Source organism: Juglans regia, chromosome 9 (assembly GCF_001411555.2).
Source record: "Juglans regia cultivar Chandler chromosome 9, Walnut 2.0, whole genome shotgun sequence".
NCBI lineage: Eukaryota > Viridiplantae > Streptophyta > Magnoliopsida > Fagales > Juglandaceae > Juglans > Juglans regia.
The window spans coordinates 23,213,719-23,233,480 of NC_049909.1; the positions used below are offsets into that span (position 1 = coordinate 23,213,719).

General features: G+C 35.5%; 3 protein-coding genes across 3 annotated transcripts; 1 reads left to right on the forward strand and 2 right to left on the reverse strand.

Moving 5' to 3' along the window:
• Positions 1-7,465: 7,465 nt before the first annotated feature.
• On the forward strand, positions 7,466-11,426 carry LOC108993722. The gene is made up of 3 exons (XM_018968731.2): positions 7,466-8,101; positions 8,765-8,893; positions 9,460-11,426. Exons 1-3 carry the CDS (start codon positions 7,667-7,669, stop codon positions 11,023-11,025), a joined length of 2,130 nt encoding a protein of 709 aa, XP_018824276.1. The 5' UTR covers positions 7,466-7,666; the 3' UTR covers positions 11,026-11,426.
• A 33-nt stretch (positions 11,427-11,459) lies between these two features.
• On the reverse strand, positions 11,460-14,317 carry LOC108993763 (OVARIAN TUMOR DOMAIN-containing deubiquitinating enzyme 2-like). The gene is made up of 9 exons (XM_018968778.2): positions 14,068-14,317; positions 13,489-13,570; positions 13,343-13,388; positions 12,770-12,878; positions 12,450-12,541; positions 12,288-12,350; positions 11,991-12,106; positions 11,630-11,705; positions 11,460-11,533 (listed from the first exon to the last, which is right to left on the reverse strand). Exons 2-9 carry the CDS (start codon positions 13,551-13,553, stop codon positions 11,477-11,479), a joined length of 624 nt encoding a protein of 207 aa, XP_018824323.1. The 5' UTR covers positions 13,554-13,570; positions 14,068-14,317; the 3' UTR covers positions 11,460-11,476.
• Positions 14,318-15,864: 1,547 nt separating this feature from the next.
• Positions 15,865-19,458, reverse strand: LOC108993754 (reactive Intermediate Deaminase A, chloroplastic-like). The gene is made up of 6 exons (XM_018968769.2): positions 19,130-19,458; positions 17,614-17,729; positions 17,451-17,495; positions 16,808-16,881; positions 16,665-16,714; positions 15,865-16,267 (listed from the first exon to the last, which is right to left on the reverse strand). The coding sequence occupies exons 1-6, from the start codon at positions 19,449-19,451 to the stop codon at positions 16,173-16,175; spliced, it is 702 nt and encodes a 233-aa protein (XP_018824314.2). The 5' UTR covers positions 19,452-19,458; the 3' UTR covers positions 15,865-16,172.
• Between the last annotated feature and the right edge of the window lie 304 nt (positions 19,459-19,762).

Genomic DNA, 19,762 nt, shown 5'->3' on the forward strand with positions numbered 1-19,762 from the left:
GAGGAATGATATGGAGAGTCGGAAATGGAGAAGATATCAAAATATGGGGCCAAAAATGGTTGCCTAAACTTAGCTCTGGTTGTGTCCAATCCCAAGTGAGGATTTTGCAAAATGAAGCTTATGTAAATGAGCTTATTGATACGGTTGGTCAGAGGTGGAAGGAAGAGTTGGTTAGGTTGGTTTTTGAAGAGGAAGAGGCAAATTTGATACTGTCCATTCCTATCAGTCGTGGGGGGGCAGTGGATAAAGTAATTTGGGAACCTGAAAAGAATGGAAAATATTCTGTTAAAAGTGCCTATCTTATGGAACAAAGGGAGCGGGGGAGAACTATGGGTGAATCTTCTGAGATGAACAAAGAAGCTGACTTGTGGAAGCAATTGTGGAAACTGGAAGTGCCAGGGACTGTTAAACAGTTTTTATAGAAAGTAGCTAATGATATCCTTCCTACAATGTTAAATTTATGGAAGAGGAGCATTGTTAAGGAACCAAAATGCCCTATATGTTTGCTGGAAGTGGAGTCTGTGATGCATGCCATTTGGAATTGTTCTGCAGTTTCAGATGTGTGGGCAGAGGAGTGGAGTCCAGTAAAGAAATGGTGGTCTGGAGAACAAAGCTTCACTCAGTTATGGACTGATATGTACAGAAAATTGACAAAAGATAATATTGTAAAAATGGTGGTGATTATGAAGAACATATGGTATAGAAGAAACAAGTTTGTTTTTGATACTCATTTTTTAAGTCCTGCACAGGTTATACGGATTGCTGCTATAAATCTTGAAGATTATTCATCGGCTCTAAGGAAGGGGGGTGAGGGAGTAGTACAAAGGTGCATAACCAGAAGAGGATTGGGATGGCGAAGGCCTGAGGGGGAAAGCTTTAAAGCAAACTTTGATGCTGCTATCAATGAAGTTGAACAGACCATGGGATTGGGAGTTGTCATCAGAGACTGTAATGGACAGTTGTTGGCTGCAAAATGTGCAAACAGAAAATGTAGAAGCTCTCCTTTCATTGCAGAATGTTCAGCTATGTTGGAGGCTATGGAACTATGTAAAGAACTGGGTTTTTGGGAAGTGTGGCTGGAGGGGGATGCAAAGGAAGTTATTGATGCAGTAAATAGAGAAGAGGATGATGATTCCAGGTTCGGCCATGTTATAGAAGATTTAAAGCAAAGCTTGAGACAAAGCAGTGCATGGAGGGCAGTGTTTACACATCGAGAGGGTAATGAAGTGGCGCATCATTTAGCAAAATTTGCATTACATTGTACTAATGATCAATATTGGATAGAGGAGGGACCTGAGTCGATTAAAAATTTATTAGCTATTGACAGGCTACAGAGTGATATTGTAACAGTTGTTTCTTGAATACAAGGAGGTTCTTTTCAAAAAAAAAAAAAAAAAGCTAGCTGGGTCGACGCGCGTATATGTATATAGTACGTACCTACTCAATCAAGCCATGTTTAATTTGCAATTTGCATGCAGTGGAGCCAGATTCATTTTTAGTTGGGCAGTCGGGGTTATATAAATATAAATATAAAATTTATATAATATGACATGATTTTACATTTGATTATTCTACTCAAAGTTTATAATTTTTATATTGGATTATCTATTTATTAATCAAAATAATAATAAAATATTATAAATTTAATAATATATTTTGTTTTCAATTTTTTTTCTATTAATTTTTTTTTTAAATTAAGAGCTTTATGGTTGAAGGGATCTAAAATTAATGGCTGAAGGAATTGTTCTTTAGAAACTGAAACACTCTTTATCCATTAAATGAACAACCAAAAAATCCTTAAAACAATAAGCTGCTTCTTTTATCAAATGATAATGAATTGGAGCAGGCATGAAAGAATGGAATTAAAATTAGGAACTGAAGTCAAACAATGGCAATCCTCGTAAGTGTCACCTCCAGAAGCTTAAGCAAACCAGCAGATCAGAGAGGGATGGTCGAGGAAAATGCTTAATTACTTCCAAGCAAAAATAAATAAATAAAAAAATTGAAAAAAATGAATTTTTTTCATAAAGCAAAAAGAAAAAACAATGATTTATGAACATAGATTAGAAAATACACCGGAAACTTCAAGATATTTGTGTGCTTGAACACATATCATGTATGGGAAGAAACAGAAACATGAACTCCTATTAGCCAAACTATGGTCATTTTAAAGTTGCATAATTTAGTGTAGACTATTTTTAAGGTCTATTAGCCAAACTCCTAATTAGATTTGTATTTGCATAATCTAATGAGGATGCTCTTAATCCAATAAATTGAAATTGTGATTTGCTTTCAAGTAATTAATAAGGTAGTTCGAGATGAGCAAAAAACATTTTCATGCATGCTGATTGGAGCAATGAGTATGTTTGGGAACTAAATTCATGTGCTAAAACTACTTTAATATTATAAATAATCTGACTCGTGAATTATTAGTACGTTCAGCTTCCCGGCCCGGATCCTCACATGTATTTTGGCTTTTCACGAGGAGGTGGTGATCTTTAATTGATTTTAGCTTGCAGCGAGATCAAAAAGTCGAGGGGTTTAATTCGTTTTAGATTATTTTTGGGAATTATTTTTGGGTACCCAAATTAAATTCAGGCCTCCAAAAGTGGTTTTAACGTACAATATTATATATATAATGCATGCAATAGCTGGTGGCCAGACATGAGGCTTAGGCTAGTGGTCTGTCTAGATTTAAGACTTGGAGTAAAACCATAGATATCAGACTCATGTTTTATTGCCCTGCATGTCATAATTCGATCCTCTGCAAATTATTTAATTTGTCCTTCACCAATTTTCATATCGGTCATGCATGTCGCCAAGCTGTTAGGTAAGATGTTCATAATTTGCTGAACATGATATCTATATACTGATCTATTATGCAGTACAAGAAATTAGGGAAATTCATGCAAAAAGGAAAATGATCAAAAGCTAGCTAGCTAGCTATTCCCTTTTAATTAAAATAGTCACTATATCCCACGTACAGTTAGGGCTGTATATGCATGCCCCTAGCTAACAAAATTGCATGAGAGAGAGAGAGAGAGAGAGAGAGAGAGAGAGAGAGTTATAAGGACCCCCAGACAAGCATGCTCTTCCCTTATGATTGTCATGCGGGGTCAACATTAATAATTTTAACTCAATCTAATGGTCGAGAAAAGCAGTCATGTAGATTTATAATCTAGTATCTCCTCATAAGGACTTGGGAAGATCTAATTTCTTACTTTCTGGGTCAGATTCTTATCCGATTAACTGGTTCAATCTATGCCGTGAAGCAAATCCAGATCAAGAACATGATGAGAGAAAAACTATTGAGAAAAAGAATTCCATTGTTGTATTCAACTTATCAATTTACACGTGAGAATTTGTATTTGTACCAGTATATACGCTAAAGGAAAGTAAAGGTAACTAATTACTTGAACTGAAGACTTTTAGTAACTAGTTACATCAATTAACTATTTACTATTTACCGTAAAGCAGTAAAGTAAAACAGTAATTATTTATCTACAATATCTGTCATATGCAGAAAATCCATATTTTTCTTTTTGGATATATTAACGTAAAAAAACAAAAAAAACAAACAATGGTTTTGAATCTTGATCAATTCAATTGATGTACAAAAGATCAGCAATACTAATTGTTTTTATTTACGATGATTATTAATGGACAAGCAGTCCCCACGTAGTGATCATGATCATCAACAGCTAGCTAGCTAACATGCATAGACACTATCACTTTCAAACATGCAAAGCCTGATATATATGACCAGTGACCCAATCCATCTCCTCCATTGTCATGTTGCGATGACCATCAGGCGTTCAGCCTTTGACTAAAATAATTACAATATTGAACCTCTGGTCGGATTCCGCACTATGCATGCATATATTACGCATTTAAAATATATATCGACGTCGTTGCATGCATAATTAACTCTAGCTAGCTAATTATCACAAGTTTCAATAATCATATATATTAGGGAACGGTCTCGAATGTGTTAGCCCATGTATCCGATATAATGATTTAAAAAAATAAATAAATAATCCAGCAGCTTATTTGTCTAAAAAATAAAATACAAGATCAAAGAAAGATAAAAAATTAAAATTAAAAAAAAAAACTTTAAACTTTAGCAAAATAATAAACAAATCAAATATTATATTTACAACGTATAAATATTGACAATATATACATGATATATAGTTCTTTTATTATTATTATTTTTCTTCATAATTTGAGCATTATTAATTAAGTATATAATATATATACATATATAAGATCATCAGTCATAAACAAATCAAATAATATACGTATAATGTACGTATAACGTATAAATATTGACAATATATACATGATATACAGTTCTTTTATTATTATTTTCTTTCTTCATAATTTGAGCATTATTAATTAAGTATATAATACATATACATATATAATATCATTAGTCATAAACAAATGAAATAATGTACCTATAATGTATAAATATTAACAATATATACATGATATATAGTTCTTTTATTATCATTTTTTTTCTTCATAATTTGAGCATTATTAATTAAGTATATATGACTGTTAATGTTTATGCAGATCAATATTAAAAATTGATCTTAAGGGCTTGTTGGGCATATAATAATAATAATAATAGTAGGAGTACTAGTAGATTGGGAATAATATTTACATGGAGAAATTATTTGTATTAGCCGGAAGCCGCAGCATACTCAACGTAGTGAGTGTGAAAAAAAAAAAAAAAATTGATATGAGAGGTGTGCTGCGACTTCCGACTGATGTGTAGCATTTCTCATTTACATGACTATGTACCGTGCCCTAAAACCTCAATTAATGCATGGGGCCGAGTATCAAAACAAAACAAGTTGGCTGTCATCGTTAATATAATATTATTGGCTGCAGGCATTTTTAGTAGGCCAACAAAATTAATTTTAACGAAAAAATAATAAAAATCGTTAAAAGAATATTTGTCGTTTGGTATTTATTTTATATATATAAAAATATACGTACATTCTTTACGGAAAAACCTAAATTTAATACATTTTTAAAATCTAATCTCTTGTTAAATTAAATTAACATAGTTAACAAAAAACAGGCCAGAAAACAAAACACAAAGAAAACCAAACCGAAACAACAACGATTACAACAAAGAGGATTGATGGGAAGGCTGAGATCATATCATGTGCAGGATGTCCCTACTCTTTGGATCCTTATCAAACGCGGCCTTCTACCTGATAACTGATATGTGGGGTTGCCAAAATCTTCGTTACTATTATCCAGTTTTTAATACATACATGAGCGCATGTGTGATACATAGGAGTTGGGCTCTACTTGATCGCATGTTGTTTTTGAATTTTTTTTTAGTCACATTTTTTAATATTTAAAAAAAATAAAAAAATATATCAATACACTTAAAAATTATTTTCTTAATCATTAAGTAATTAATTTTTTTTTCCCAAACGATCAAGTAGAGCATTACATTTAGAGGCAAATTAGTTTTTTCCTATACATATATACCATCACTACTTTTTCAATTTGTGCCATAAAGCACAAAAATTGTTGATTTACTCCACAGATTACCAAATAAAACAGCTAGCTAGCCAGCTAGCCACACAACAAAGCTGTGTAGCAACTCATCATCATAATTTTTTTAAATTTTAATATAAAATATAATAAATAATTTTAATTTTTTAAATTTTTAAAAAATAATAATATTAAAAAATAATATTATAATAATATTTTATTATTTCAATTCAACTTAATTTAATTGAATATTCAAATGCTGGTTAAATAAAAATCCTTGAGCATGCAGCAAAGCCTGCGGTGCTAGACCTGCAAAAATACATGAAAGTACGTACACAAACACTACAACAACTCCGGTACCAGAGTACTGCATCAAAACAGAGTCTGCAAACTCCGAATTATATCCGACAATGATTTGATTTTCTTTTAGTTGAGATCTGGATCAGAACTTGGCCGGGAACATGCATGTTGAGTACCTTCGCTTTAACGAGCAGTACTACCTCTATATATATTATATATGGTTTCCATAAATAAAATTCTGGATTATTCATTTCTTTTTTATAGTTACTATAATAACGAGTATGTAAGTGTATGTAATTATTTAAAAAATAAAAATAAATATTAGATTTATATAAAAAAATAATAATTTTTATTATTTTTTAAAACGACCACATAATACTTACATATTATACAATTGTATACAATATTATTCATTTCTAAATGAAATAAAACGTACGGTACGTAGCAGCCAACGTAAGTATGATACCCCGGCCTATATAAAGGACTGAATTTTGAATACCATTTTGTCTTGTTTGGGGTAGGCGCGCATTCATTCATATCAAAGAGGAGATGATGGAAGAAACGATTATTCCTCCAACAGTCCAATGGTAGTATTCGGTTTCGAAACTATTCTTAGGGTGAGTTTGGATTTTAAATTCATCTCAATTCATTATTATAATTTTTTTAAATCTCAATATAATATATAATAAATAATTTAATTTTTTTAAATTTTAAAATAATAATAATATTAAAAAAATAATATTTTAATAATATTTTATCATCTCAACTCAACTCACTTCAACATCTAAACAAACCTTTAATCATTAGTCCCCCGACGACGCTTAATTTAAGCTTGCTTGGTTTATATATAAAAAAAAAAGTGTTAAAGTGGCCTTTATTAAAGCCAGCTACCTCCTCAACGCGGCGTTTTAATGCTGCCCCTACGATTATGAACAAAGGATTTGTCGTACCTCTTCCCTTATTGAAAAGTAAAGATTGGTATTAATGCAGCTTGTAATATTAATTAATTTGCAATAACGTACGTGCATTTCTTCATAGCCTATTATAGCTAACATATATAGCGCTCTTTTCAAATCTCTTACGGCTGGAAATGACTCACATTTTAACACATTTAAGTACATATTTAATTCTCTCTTTTTAGGATAGCTGTGGCGAAGGCTTGCTTTTCTGATACATGTCCATTTATTTTTTATAAAAAAGTATCGTAGCCAATTTTAAAATAAATTTATACCTAGTTTTATATAATTTATTAAATTTATTTTATAATAAAATTAATTTTACGATATGATTTACCACAATAGTTTGTTATTTTTATAAAATATCTTTGAAACTAAAATATTTCTCTTTTTTAAATATTGTTAGGCTTTTTGAAATATAGTTGTATTTTTATAAGGTTTTTATGATATAATTATTAAAATTTAAATAAGCTTATATCGATCACTCATTTGATTAAATTTAAATGTTTGATAAGTAAAAACGTAATAAATAATTTTATAATTATTACGTGATAAAAAAAAATTAAAGTGACGATGAAGATTTTTTCTTATAATATAGGAAGAATAAAGTTTTTTTTTTTTTTTTTTTCACGAGTACATACAAACACTGCCCGTAAAGATTGGAAATGGCAAGAAGATTCAAATTCACATGCATGTATGTATGTTTCCGGGCTGGTCATTTTCTTTCTTTCCCTTCTCCAGCAGAATCACTGTCTCTGAAGTCTGAACCGACCCCTCTCACCAGTCACCCTCTCTCTCTCTCTCTCACAGTCTTTCATACGCGCGCGCGCACACACACTCTCTCTCTCTCTCTGTGGTTGTGTGTAAATGGACGCATCTAGCTGGCGAATATGAAGATGACCGGAAAGCCGGAGCTACCGGCCACGTTCCCGGCGAACCTCTCGTCCAAAGCCCTAAAATCCCCCCCAGACTCTGATCTCCAACACAAGCCAGTCACTCGCAAGCCTTCCCGGCGCCTAACCCGGAACTCGACCTTCCTGAAGAGAACTGGAGTTCCTTCCGGGCGGAGGAGCCGGCCCAACACCCCATTGCTTAGGTTGAAGGTCTACGGCAGCGACGGAAACGGAAACGACCGCGTCGACGATGACCAGAAGTCTCTTCGAGAATGTCGTCGGAAAATTCGCCGGAGAGAACGCCAGGACGGCGTCGTTTTGTCCGCGAGGAAGCTCGCTGCGGGACTCTGGCGGTTGCATCTTCCCCTGGTGGCTGCCGGCGCCGGTGAAGCCTGCCGTCTCTTTCGGGGCAAAGCTCAGCTAGGGCTTCAGGCGAGTTTACTTTTTTGTTATTAGTTTCTTTTTTGTTTGAAATATCAAGATCTGCGATTTTTAGGTTTATTTGGAGAAGTTGCGACTTGATAATGTATCTATAGGCTTTGTTTGATATGATCGAGATTTCATCTTTATGGTGAACTTTCTTGTTGCTTAGTTTTGAAGTTTGAGTTTCACTTTGATAATATGTTTGATTTTTGAATGCAACAATTGATTTGAATGATCTTTTTGCGCGCTTTTTCATTATCATTTTGGGGTGTATACAGCAGTTGGCTGAAATTATAGGACCAAAAGTGTCTCCTTGGGACATCGATCATTGTTAGATACGTAGGCAAGCTAGGTAGCATTTTCTCTTAAATGAATTTTGTTGTCCTGGAAATATTTTAAATTTGTAAGGCAAACTTCCTCTGTTGAGAAAGATAGTAGTTGAAATGCATCTTCTTTTTTGTTTCCCTCAATCAGTTACATTTTTTCTCAAGTAGTTGAAATTTATGGGAATGTTTTAATTCGTGATGTAAACGATTCTGTTTGTAGACACCTTGTTGGCTATGTTGTTCTTGTGGACTATCAACAGTTGGCCGACTTTTGCTGTGGTAGATTTTTTGTGTCATCAATTCTAGATACTTCCCAATTTTCTCAACATGTTGTTTGTCCATGCAGCATGGTGTTGGCGATGTAGGAATTCCCTTTCCTTGCCATCCTAGCAGCAAAGATTATGGTTCCGAAGCAGAGGATCTCTTACAAAGCCGTAGTTCCATTGCCGGCACAAAGAACGGATTCTTGCGTAAGGTGTGGTTCTCCTTTAAGTTCTTTGGTGGAACCATGATGTCTTAATAGGGCCTGTTGGACTCAGTAGCTTCTGAGCGAGGATCATTATTAGTCATTGCAATAGATTCATGAGTGAGGATCATAGAGTAGATGAAGAGAAACTTGGCCCATTTCATCTTCTTATGCGTGTGGCACGCATCCAGCACTGCATGCGGCTTACAAACTGGCAGGACCTAGCTAGAGAATACCCTATAGGCTATTTCCTTTTCAAGGATTAGTGCTTATGTTATCATCACAGTGATTTGCTTCATGGACAAAATCATTATTTTAGTTTCGGTCTGAAGTTTGACTTTCCATGAGTCAGAATTTTCTCGTATGAAAAGGAGAGAGCACAAAAGGGAATTCACAACTTTGATTTTGGCCTCACACTTAATAAAGCATTGTCTCTGGAGGAATGTTTGCTTACAATTAAGAAAATATCACGCCCTCTTTGCAAGTCGCATAAGAACTGCCCGACCCCCTCCCCCAACCCCCAAATCTAAATCTTCTATGATAGTTCTAATACTCGATGGTTTTCCTCTTTTCAGCTTGAATCTTCGTTTCAGATTTCAAACTCTGCAATGGAGGGGGCAACAAAGTGGGATCCTGTCTGCTTGAAGGCATCAGATGAAGTTTTGCAGATTTACAATCACACAAAGCTCCTTGACCAACAACTAAGTGCTGTTTCGGTAGTTTCTGTACTTGAAGCCAAATTGGAGCAGGCTCGAGCCCGCATTCAGGAGCTTGAGACTGAGCACAGATACTCAAAAAAGAAACTGGAGCACTTGTTAAGGAAAATCAGTGAGGAAAGGGCCTCATGGCGGAGCAGGGAGCATGAGAAAATCCGTGCTTTTATTGATGATTTAAAAGCTGAATTGAACAGGGAAAGAAAAAATCGCCAGAGGATTGAAATTGTAAATTCCAAATTGGTTAATGAGCTGGCTGATACCAAATTATCAGCGAAGCGATTTATGCAGGACTATGAAAAAGAAAGAAAGGCCAGAGAATTACTTGAGGAAGTATGCGATGAGCTTGCGAAGGAGATTGGAGAAGACAAGGCCGAAGTTGAAGTGCTAAAGAGGGAGTCCATGAAACTCCTGGAGGAAGTGGAGGAGGAAAGGCAAATGTTGCAGATGGCTGAGGTCTGGCGTGAAGAACGTGTTCAGATGAAGCTGGTCGATGCGAAGGTGGCCCTTGAAGAGAAGTACTCTCAGATGAGCAAGCTTGTAGCCGATCTAGAGAAATTTACGAGGCCAAGAAGTTCAAGTTTAGATGTGAAGGAGATGAGAGAAGTGGATTTGCTCCGAGAGGCTGCTGCCTCCGTGAATATTCAACTTATAAAGGAATTGTCTTATGAACCTCCCAATTCAGATGATATTTTTTCTGTTTTCGAAGATGTTAATTTTGCTGAATCCAATGAAAGGGAGATTGAAACATGTATCGCTTATAGTCCTGCCAGCCCTGCCTCCAAAATTCATACGGTGAGTCCTGTGGTTAATGTAATCAGCAAGGACAGCATTCAGAGACATTTGCATACATTTGTTGATGAGAATGGTGACATGGAAGAAGATGAAAGTGGGTGGGAAACTGCGAGCCATCTTGAGGATCAGGGCTCAAGCTATTCACTAGAAGGGACTGCCCCATATGTCATCAAGAATCGCCGAGAAAGTAATGTCTCCAGGAGCAGAATGGAATGGGACGAAAATGTTGGTCAAGAACCACAAATTACTGAAATCAGTGAAGTCCTCTCAGTGCCAACGAGCCAGTTGAAGAATGTTTCATCCATAACACGACTTTGGAAATCATGTCCTGGTAATGATGAGAATTTCAAGATTATCTCTGTAGAGGGGATGAAAGGTGGACTTTCAAATGAGTTGACATCCAATGGAAGTATCATGTCTCCAGACAGGGTGTCAGGTAAAAGTGGGATTAGTCCCCCGGATTTGGTGGGGCAGTGGAGTTCTCCCGAGTGTGGGTATCCTTATGTAAAAAGAGGGATGAAAGGGTGCAATCCTCACGGCACACAGAAGAGTAGTTTAAAGGCACAGCTTTTGGAGGCAAGGATGGAAAGCCAGAGGGTCCAATTGCGCAATGTTCTTAAACAGAAGATTTAAGAAGGATTTTTAGACAGGACGACAGAGTTTGTTCATTCTGCTTAGCCAAAGTGAAACAAGTTAGCTTCATTGCTACCTTGAAAAGTACCCATTTGAAAACAACTCTAATTTTTCAGGTTCTCCAATATTGGCATGCAATTATCATGCACTACAGAAAAATTGTGTTTCATACTTTTCTTCCAACCCCTGAGGAATAGCTATTTTCAAACCAGATTATCTTGTCTCACGAGTAGCTGCAGTTTCTCACTTGTTTAGGTTATATGAGTCTTCTCTCATTTCAAGTGATCCGGAGAGCAAACTTATTCTATTTGTACCAAATGGTTTTAAAGTCTGACACTCTCAAGGAAACCAAATACATGGTAGAGATTGAAATGATAGCATTCTCCCTCTGTATTTTTGCACAACTCTTAGCAAAATTGCAAAGGCGTTGTAGATTAATAGTCTACACATGTTATCTATATTCTTGAAAGTTGACGTGGCCTGTCGCTTGTGCATGTTCCGCAGCCTCCTACATGTTCACGGAAAATCAGTATTGTCAGCAATTTCGTAATTCAAATCCAAATTAAAAAAGAAGCGTAAATTTGTATCGATGAGAAATGATGACCTTCTGGCCAACTACTCCCATTTGGCATACTCCACAACGCAAAGTGAAATTTGCAGTATCAGTGTATCTCCCTTTACTGGAAATAGCAGAGGATGGAATTACAGCATGATCACACACTATTCGCTAAACATAGTCGATAAAAAAAAAAAAAAAAGTGCTACTCAAGAACATTAATAATAATAATATTAAAAATAAAATCAACATTTATAGGGTCCTACCAACATCCTAATGAACAACCACCAGTGGGAAATTATTCTACAAACAATGCTACTTTCCAGTCTGGGAAATTTGTGGACAAGCTAAGTTCTAATACGAGTACTTGCCTTGTACCATGAAGCCAAGATCAAACCTCAAATATTACCTTTGTTGTTCCTTAGCAAAATTAAGAGCAAGCCCCTCAACTGGACCAATGGTACCGTCATGTACGTCGAAAATAGTCTGATCAAACTCCTGTGGGGCTCCCTCAAAGGGCGACATCTATTCATACAAAAAAAACCATAACTATTATAGTTGGCCGAGTGGCGCTAAAGTGATGGCAGAAATTTAGAACTTGTTCAGATAGATGGGTAGTTGCTGGATGATTTTATTATTATTCCTCTTATCAGAAAAAATAAATACAAAATAGAGAATAATATATTAACAATTAGAACCACATTACAGCTAAGGCATCATAATGGAGCCCATCATATATCAGCATAACCCTTTTGGAATATTTCTTTTCCTGTAAAATAGCACCCCAAAATAGAGAAGCAAAATATTTAGCAAGTAATGGCAAGTTGACTAGATTCAGATCCAGAGAGAACGGATTCCTAATGCTAACCTGACCATACAAATCACATCGTGTGGTCTGGATATCATATGCCGCAATTTCATGCCCGTAATAATCAGCTAATATTGAAAGCTCAATGGCACCTTCATAGATAAATATAAATTACAGAGTAAGAACAATAAAGCAAGATATGACCTAATAATATCCTAGAGCTTGACTGTGACTGAATATGCAGGAGAACCCAACAAAAGCAGAGAAAAACTCCATTCCACACAAACTGGTACACAACACTTCGGACCCCTTTTTTTCATTTCGATTACATCTTAAAGACAATGATGCCGTCCCTGATTAAGAATGGAAAGTCAACAAACCTCCCCAGTTAACTGAATCAAGAATCCAAGCACAATACTCTTCGTTTGGCTTTCCAAGCAATGCTTCAGAATATTTTGCTGGATCACTTGCCACTGCTGCAGCTATAACCTTCAAAATTATTGATAAAAATGTAAGGATAAACAAGCATAAAAAGCAATAATTATGCCACTAATGCACGCAAAAAAGTGTAAGCAGGTCTGCACAAATGTAAAACCTTAGCAATTCTATATTCCTTGATTAATATCCAGAATGCCACGTGTCTGATTTTGATCGAATTTGGTTTTTTAATTTGGAATGGAGCGAAAGATATAAAATTCTTACATAGAAAACTTTTTGTCAGAATGTATTGACACTTGTATATAACAGCGGTTTAATAAGTATCAGATTTACACTAAATAGAAAGGTTTATTATAAAGCCATACAGAATATGAAGTTTGATCAGTTGAATTCTGCAAGGTCAAAATTTAAAATTTAAATCTGAATAAGATTTTCAAATGAATGGAGGTTGAAAAGTTGGAAAATAACTTATACTAAGATGTTAGCACAAAAGACGACAAGCTATGGATTGTAACCTGTCTCAATTCAGGTGCTTTGTCTTTGTTATGACCCACGACATAACTGCAACTCAAGAAACAAGAAAAAAAGAGCAGACATAACAAACGCACTACCTTACTTGCAATTGATAATAGCGAGTATGTGTGTTGAGATCTAAGCTTACCCAACGGCATTAAAGAGGCAACTATTGTCCGAGGGAATGACCCTTCTCACCACAATACCTTCCATGTTAAGATCAGTATATCCTAAAAACAATCACAATCACATATAATGTTAGCCAGAAGTGAATACAAAACGCACAATATAGAACCCAAAGCAAGCAATTGAAATACAAAATAGAGGAAACCCATTTGCGTAGAGGGAAGAAGAATCAAAAAGAAAAATTAGAACTGATGAAATTGAAGAAAACTATCGTGCAGTGCAAAGCAATAGCATAGTTAGTCTTTAGAAGCAACAATAGATAACATTTCTCCAATGTTAAATTCCTAAGCTAATAGCAGCAAGAGGGAGGCTCGTAGCTCAACCAGACTCAACTTCACATAAGAAGAAGTGGAATACCAACGAGATTCAACTACACGTTCCCGGCCATCGTTCATAAAACACACGAGAAACGGGAAAAAAGAAACACTTTACGGGAAACAAAAAGCAAACAAAAATTATGACAAAAAAGTATGTAAATTACCCAGATTTACATGCAAGAAAAGAACGAATTTTGGAAATACTGTGATTGGGGAAAACTTACTCTTGTTTATTTTGTGTCACACGCCAAGAAGAAGAAAGCAAGAAAGAAGAAGATCGAGAAAAGATTTAGAGAGAGAGAAAGAAACAGAGAGAGAATTGAGAAATCAACCGTATCATTCATGTTATTTTCCCGCTATACAACTCGTACCCCTTTTATACAACAACCACCCAAAAAAACAAAAAAAATCAGTACCAGCATTAAGAATAGCATTTTCCTTTTTACAATCTTGGGCTTTACTTATTTCACTCTACAATCACGGCTTCACCCATTCAACGAACGCCCGATTAACTAAAGCCCAGCTAACTAATCTCATATACACGTATGCTTCTGAAACACTCCTCAGGTGCGTAAAAATATCCGAGACTGACATTTTGGGGGGATCAGGAAAGGAGTAGTTTGAGGAATAGACGGGATTGAGTCTGGATGTCGCAACTGAAGGCACCATTTGAATTTAGAAAATATTTTATCTCATCTCATCTTATTATTATAACATTCTTAAATTATCATATAAAATATAATAAACAATTCAACTTTTTCAAATTTTAAAACAATAATAATATTAAAAAATAATATTCTAACAATATTTTTTTTCACTTTAATTTTTCATTTAAAATCATTCCATATTATCTTTAAATCCAAACCAATCCTAAATGTTGGCGCCAAATGTCTCACTATTTTCGGATGCCATATCGTTCATTCTAGGTGTGACAATATGTGATACGATCTATGAACACAATACAAACATGATATGAAATTAGCAAATTAGAGTTTGATGTTAATAATTTCGGATCAAAACGGGTTGATCTATTAAGACACAATTTATAAACATGTAATAACGGGTCAACCAGCTTAACCCGAAATCAACTCGTTTCGATCCGTTTAGATTTCATTTCAAAATTATAATTTTATTATTGTTGAGTAGTAATATTAATATTTTTCAATATGTTTATGTTTTTATTGGGATTGTAATTCTAGACTTATGTTCATATTTGTTATTATAGGGTTTGTAATATTAGTTTTATTATAGGTTGAAATGTGAAAAATATTGATATTTTTTTATTAATAGGTAGTCTTATTTTTTTTAAAGATATTGTGATTACTAATAAATATAGATTTTAACTTTTATGTAAAATTATGTTAATCAGGTCAAATGGCTTATACTTGTTAGTTCAACTCATTTATATGAAATGAATTTAAATGAATTGTGTCGTGTTGACTTATTTATAATTAATTATTAAACATGTCAAAATGAGCGATGCGACACGACTTGTTATATGAATGGATTGAGTTAGGATTTGAATTTGACACGTTTAATTTAATGGATCGGATTTGAGTTGACCTATATAATAGAATATTTATGACTTAATACGACACGAACACAATCCGAAAACACAATTTAACCCCCAAGTTCCTTCCACTTTAGTGGGGTCCTGTCATGAGGCATGGGGCCCGTTCACTCTCGGAAATACCTGGCTGTACCATGAAATGTTTTTCTAAAGTGGATTAAAGATCATTTTCTTTTCAAATAACATAATCAGAACGTTAAAATCAACATTGAAAAAAATAATAGAGAGTTCGACGGCTGAAGGTGATCTGAGGGTGGTGAATGGGAGATGAAAATTGGGTAACTTGGACAACCAAAGCACCGAAAGAGAACAGATTAGAAAGTTGTTCTCTAATGGCCAAAACACATGGCGGCCTACTCACTCTCATTCAATGGCAAAACCACTTTTCGATTTGGCCATAAGAGATGGCTACTCGCATGCTTTCATGGCACTAACGGTGCATGCATTGCACTAAAAACTCGGAAGTAAACTTGGTTTTAAAGCAATGCATATGCGTTACATTCCATTCACTGCCAAAACAGGTGAACCAAATACTTTCTCGGTGTCATCAAACAAGGACACTGCACTAGATATCCTTGTGCTGCTAGTTGATGCTCTCTCATCAGTTTTTACAAGTTCAATTATTATGATAGCATTCTTAAAGTAACTACAACCTCCACTGGGAGACAAAACAAAGTCCAACTCCAAATCTTGGAGATACCCCTCCCACCTTATTAACCAGAGCTGTCTAAAGAAGCATATGCCATACGTCAAAGGAGTTCATATGGTAGCAATGCACTCAATTTCGATCTTGGCATCCAATGGTAATGCTGCCACTTGATATGTTGAACGAGCCGGGGCAGGGGAAGGAAAGTCTGTCAAGCAAACCATTTAATCAGGCGTCAATGGTCATCAGGAAATTTAACAATGTCTACTCCAATTTGTTTGATGTGATCAACTGTGAGCAAAAGTCTCAACTACTAAGCTATATGGTAACCTAGATACTCACACTGGGGATTTTTTTTTTTTTTATTGGCACCGGGTGTTCAGGAATAGTGTCCCGACTAATCCTGGGGTTGCACAAGCCCTTGGCAACTAGTTTCCCGCAAGTGCACTAACCACACTGGGGATTTAAGATCTACATGTAAAAATTTTTTATCTGGTTGAATACAATATACATGGTGCAAGCACAGTTGACCACACATCTGTTTGCTTGCCAAGTCCAAGTTTTTCAATTAACATAAAAACATCAATTTTAGTTCTAGAACTCACATTTGGCATAAATCTCATTCACTTTCTTGAAGTCTTTCAAGTCAGCTAACCTGCAGCAAAAAATAAAAAAGGAATTCATTTCTTTGGCGACACTCATTTTTTGAGATCAAGGCAACAGGGCAGAGTAATAGAGGAATTCTTACATGATAGTTGTCTTAACTACTGAAGCATAGCTCGCACCACCAGCTTTCAGTATTTCCCCCATATTTCTGAGAACCTGCAAATTCTTATTTCTATGAATATGTTTGAAACAGTCTGCTTTGAAAATTGGAAACAAGAACCATCAACTGCAAATCTTTTACTGAGCCAAGTGTCATTAAGAGGACCTATCAACATATATGAAAAAAATGCGCCACGGTCGTTGAGCTTGAATAAGGGAGACAAGATACCCATAAAGCAAATATAAATATCTTTTTTTGGGCAAGCGGCCAAGGATTAACAATTTCCACTGAACATGGCCATACACACATACATATATCTGACAGATGAAAAAACCTGAGAAGTGAAGTAATATACAAAAGCAGCAGGCAAAGTATCCTTCCGCATGTCCCTTAGGTCTATGAGAGGAATGATTAAGAATGTAGGACAGCAATTGTTGCTGTCATATTTTCTATCTCACTTTGGCTTTTCCTGATCAGATCTAATTATCAGCTCAAGCCATGTGAGCTATATCAAAGACCGATTTCCTGAAGAGAAGCACATCACTTGAAAGAACATACCAATCAAAATTATAAAATACTAGATATATCTCAGTAATATTAATCTCAAGTACACAGTTTACTTAACCTGCTCTGTTTGACCTTCCACAGAATCTGAGATGAACTTGCCAGTCTGTATGTATGTTGAAATCACATATCATCAGCATAGATTCCCAAGGCGCACAAAACTTAAAGCCACATACAAAATGGTGAAATATAGCAAGCAAGATTCTCTCGGTGATAGAACAAACCTCTGGAACAAGTCCGAGAACACCAGAAACAAATAGAAAGTTGTTGGCTTTGATGGCCTGAGAATATGGTCCCAAGGCAGCTGGAGCCTTTTCTGTTTGAACAGCTTCCTTTACACCTGCAATCACGAAATCAGATGCACAGATGTTCAGGGATTGCAGAATACAATAAAATAATATTCAGAACAACTATTAACTTTTCTAATCTTAGTCATGTAGTAATAAAATATCATTTGAGCTGGTGAATTACAGAAAAAATATCACCATTATCCCTTCTCTTTCAAATGAGGTAGCTTAGACACTGGCCCAACCCCACAAAGCTATGTTATATCGTAAGATGCCATAATGCCGAATTTTGTTGAGAAAAACTGATTTAAATTCCTATGGGTAATGGGTACCATACAGACTCCAGAGGTAGTTCTGGGAGTGGGGCGTTTCCTGTTTGAGGGTTATACATTTTCCATTGATTAAGTAAACTCATATCTACTTCGATGAACTTTTTTTTTTTTTTTTATAAGTAAAAATATTGTATATATCAAAAGGAGAAACCAAGTACACTGAATGCATACAAGAAAACACCTTGCCCAAAATGACCCAACAAGCCCCTAATAACCGAAAAAGCCCATAAAAAAACCAACCCAAAGTATATCAGACCCGACCCCAATCCTTGTTTCCCGTAGAACTAAAACTCTACCCGAACACCAACCCCAACACCTTGATACCTGTCTTCACAATACCCTCCCTTTAGACTTCCCTCTAGTTGAACTACCATCCTTAACATCGTAGTTGATTGTCGAAAAGAGACGCTGTAACTCCCTGCTTTTCTTGAAGCTTGATTTGGTTTCAAGTGTGCGGCTTGCCTCGATCGTAGTAATTAGTTCGTTAAATTGGTCTTCACATCCTCCATGTGAAATTCCCACGAACTGCTGAATCTCGTTAACTTTAGACAGAATCCAATCCGCTATTAGAGGAAGAGAGACCAGGGGAGCCACAATATCCCCATCAACCTACACTCCCGACTCTAGACATTCCTCTACACAAGGCACCAACGCCAAACATTCCTCTACTTCGATAAACTTGTATGAAATAGGCCGTAAATTCCCCAAAAATGCGTCCATTTCGAACATATTTTCTATTCCCAATGTCTAACGTTCATATTGTAACCAATCGGCAATCAGTGAGAACAAATAACATTACTGCAAGCGAAACCCTGGGCTCGATCAGGAAAAAAAACCCTAAAGTTCTAGCATTAGAAAATTAAAAAAACAACTACAATTCTAAACTCGATCAGAGAAAAATAAATTCCTAAAGTTCTGAACTACGGAACGGAACTTTGGCACGGTTTGATACTCAAAAACCAAAAAATTGATCACTCAAACCTAGCCTATATCAGCAACTTAAACTGATTTGGAGTAAAATCAGGACAATATTCCACATTCCTAAAGTTTTTCTTTTTCTTTTCCTTCTCTTTCCTGAGAAGGCGTTCTAGCAAATGCGGAAAGAAAAGAAGGGAACTCACGAGAATCAGTGGAAATGCCTAGGCAAGCGAAGGGGGGCATAGATCGCTTGGAAGAGGAACAGGAGGAGCGCCACAAGGTGGTGCCAGCGACTGAGGCAAATCCTACGCCGGCGGCAAACGGAGCCCGTTTTCGAAGTGCTCCCACGTCGATCATCGGCGCGTGCATCGACCTCGCCGCACACCACGCCATTCTCTCTATCTGTCTCACACACCGTCTCCTACTGCTGTGTGTCCCGTAGTGAGAATTTGGACACTCCGTGGACGCAGGTAGATATTTTTTGGATGATGCTAGTCGTCCCGCTCCCAGCAGGACCGCTGGCATTTTTTTGTTTTTGTTTTTTTTAATTTCGTGATTAAAATAAGTATTTTTTTCAACGATGTTGTATTTTTTTTTTAAACAATTATATTAAGTGTTAAAAAATACATTAAAAAAAATCTAAATAGCGAGAATCAGCGGTGATTATAGTGCCACTTTAAAAATTAAAAAAAATGATACTCTCACTACTGATTTTTACAGCTTTGTGTTATTGTTGGAATTTTTTATTTTTATTTTTATTTAGTAATTAATAAAATATTTTTTAATAATATTGTGATTTTTTTTATCTTTTTTTAAATATTTAAAAATATAAAAAA

Excerpts from the sequence above, each read along its gene's own strand:
- LOC108993722 (XM_018968731.2), top strand. The coding sequence starts at position 7,667 with ATGAAGATGACCGGAAAGCCGGAGCTACCGGCCACGTTCCCGGCGAAC. Across the intron at positions 8,102-8,764 it reads AAGCTCAGCTAGGGCTTCAG|CATGGTGTTGGCGATGTAGG; the intron begins GCGAGTTTACTT and ends TTGTCCATGCAG. Across the intron at positions 8,894-9,459 it reads AGAACGGATTCTTGCGTAAG|CTTGAATCTTCGTTTCAGAT; the intron begins GTGTGGTTCTCC and ends TCCTCTTTTCAG.
- LOC108993763 (XM_018968778.2), bottom strand. The coding sequence starts at position 13,553 with ATGGAAGGTATTGTGGTGAGAAGGGTCATTCCCTCGGACAATAGTTGC. Across the intron at positions 12,351-12,449 it reads GATGTGATTTGTATGGTCAG|GAAAAGAAATATTCCAAAAG; the intron begins GTTAGCATTAGG and ends GCTATTTTACAG. Across the intron at positions 12,107-12,287 it reads TCCATTATGATGCCTTAGCT|ATGTCGCCCTTTGAGGGAGC; the intron begins GTAATGTGGTTC and ends TTGTATGAATAG.
- LOC108993754 (XM_018968769.2), bottom strand. The coding sequence starts at position 19,451 with ATGCCAGCGGTCCTGCTGGGAGCGGGACGACTAGCATCATCCAAAAAA. Across the intron at positions 16,882-17,450 it reads TGGAAGGTCAAACAGAGCAG|GTTCTCAGAAATATGGGGGA; the intron begins GTTAAGTAAACT and ends AAGAATTTGCAG. Across the intron at positions 16,268-16,664 it reads GAATGAGATTTATGCCAAAT|ACTTTCCTTCCCCTGCCCCG; the intron begins GTGAGTTCTAGA and ends TTTGCTTGACAG.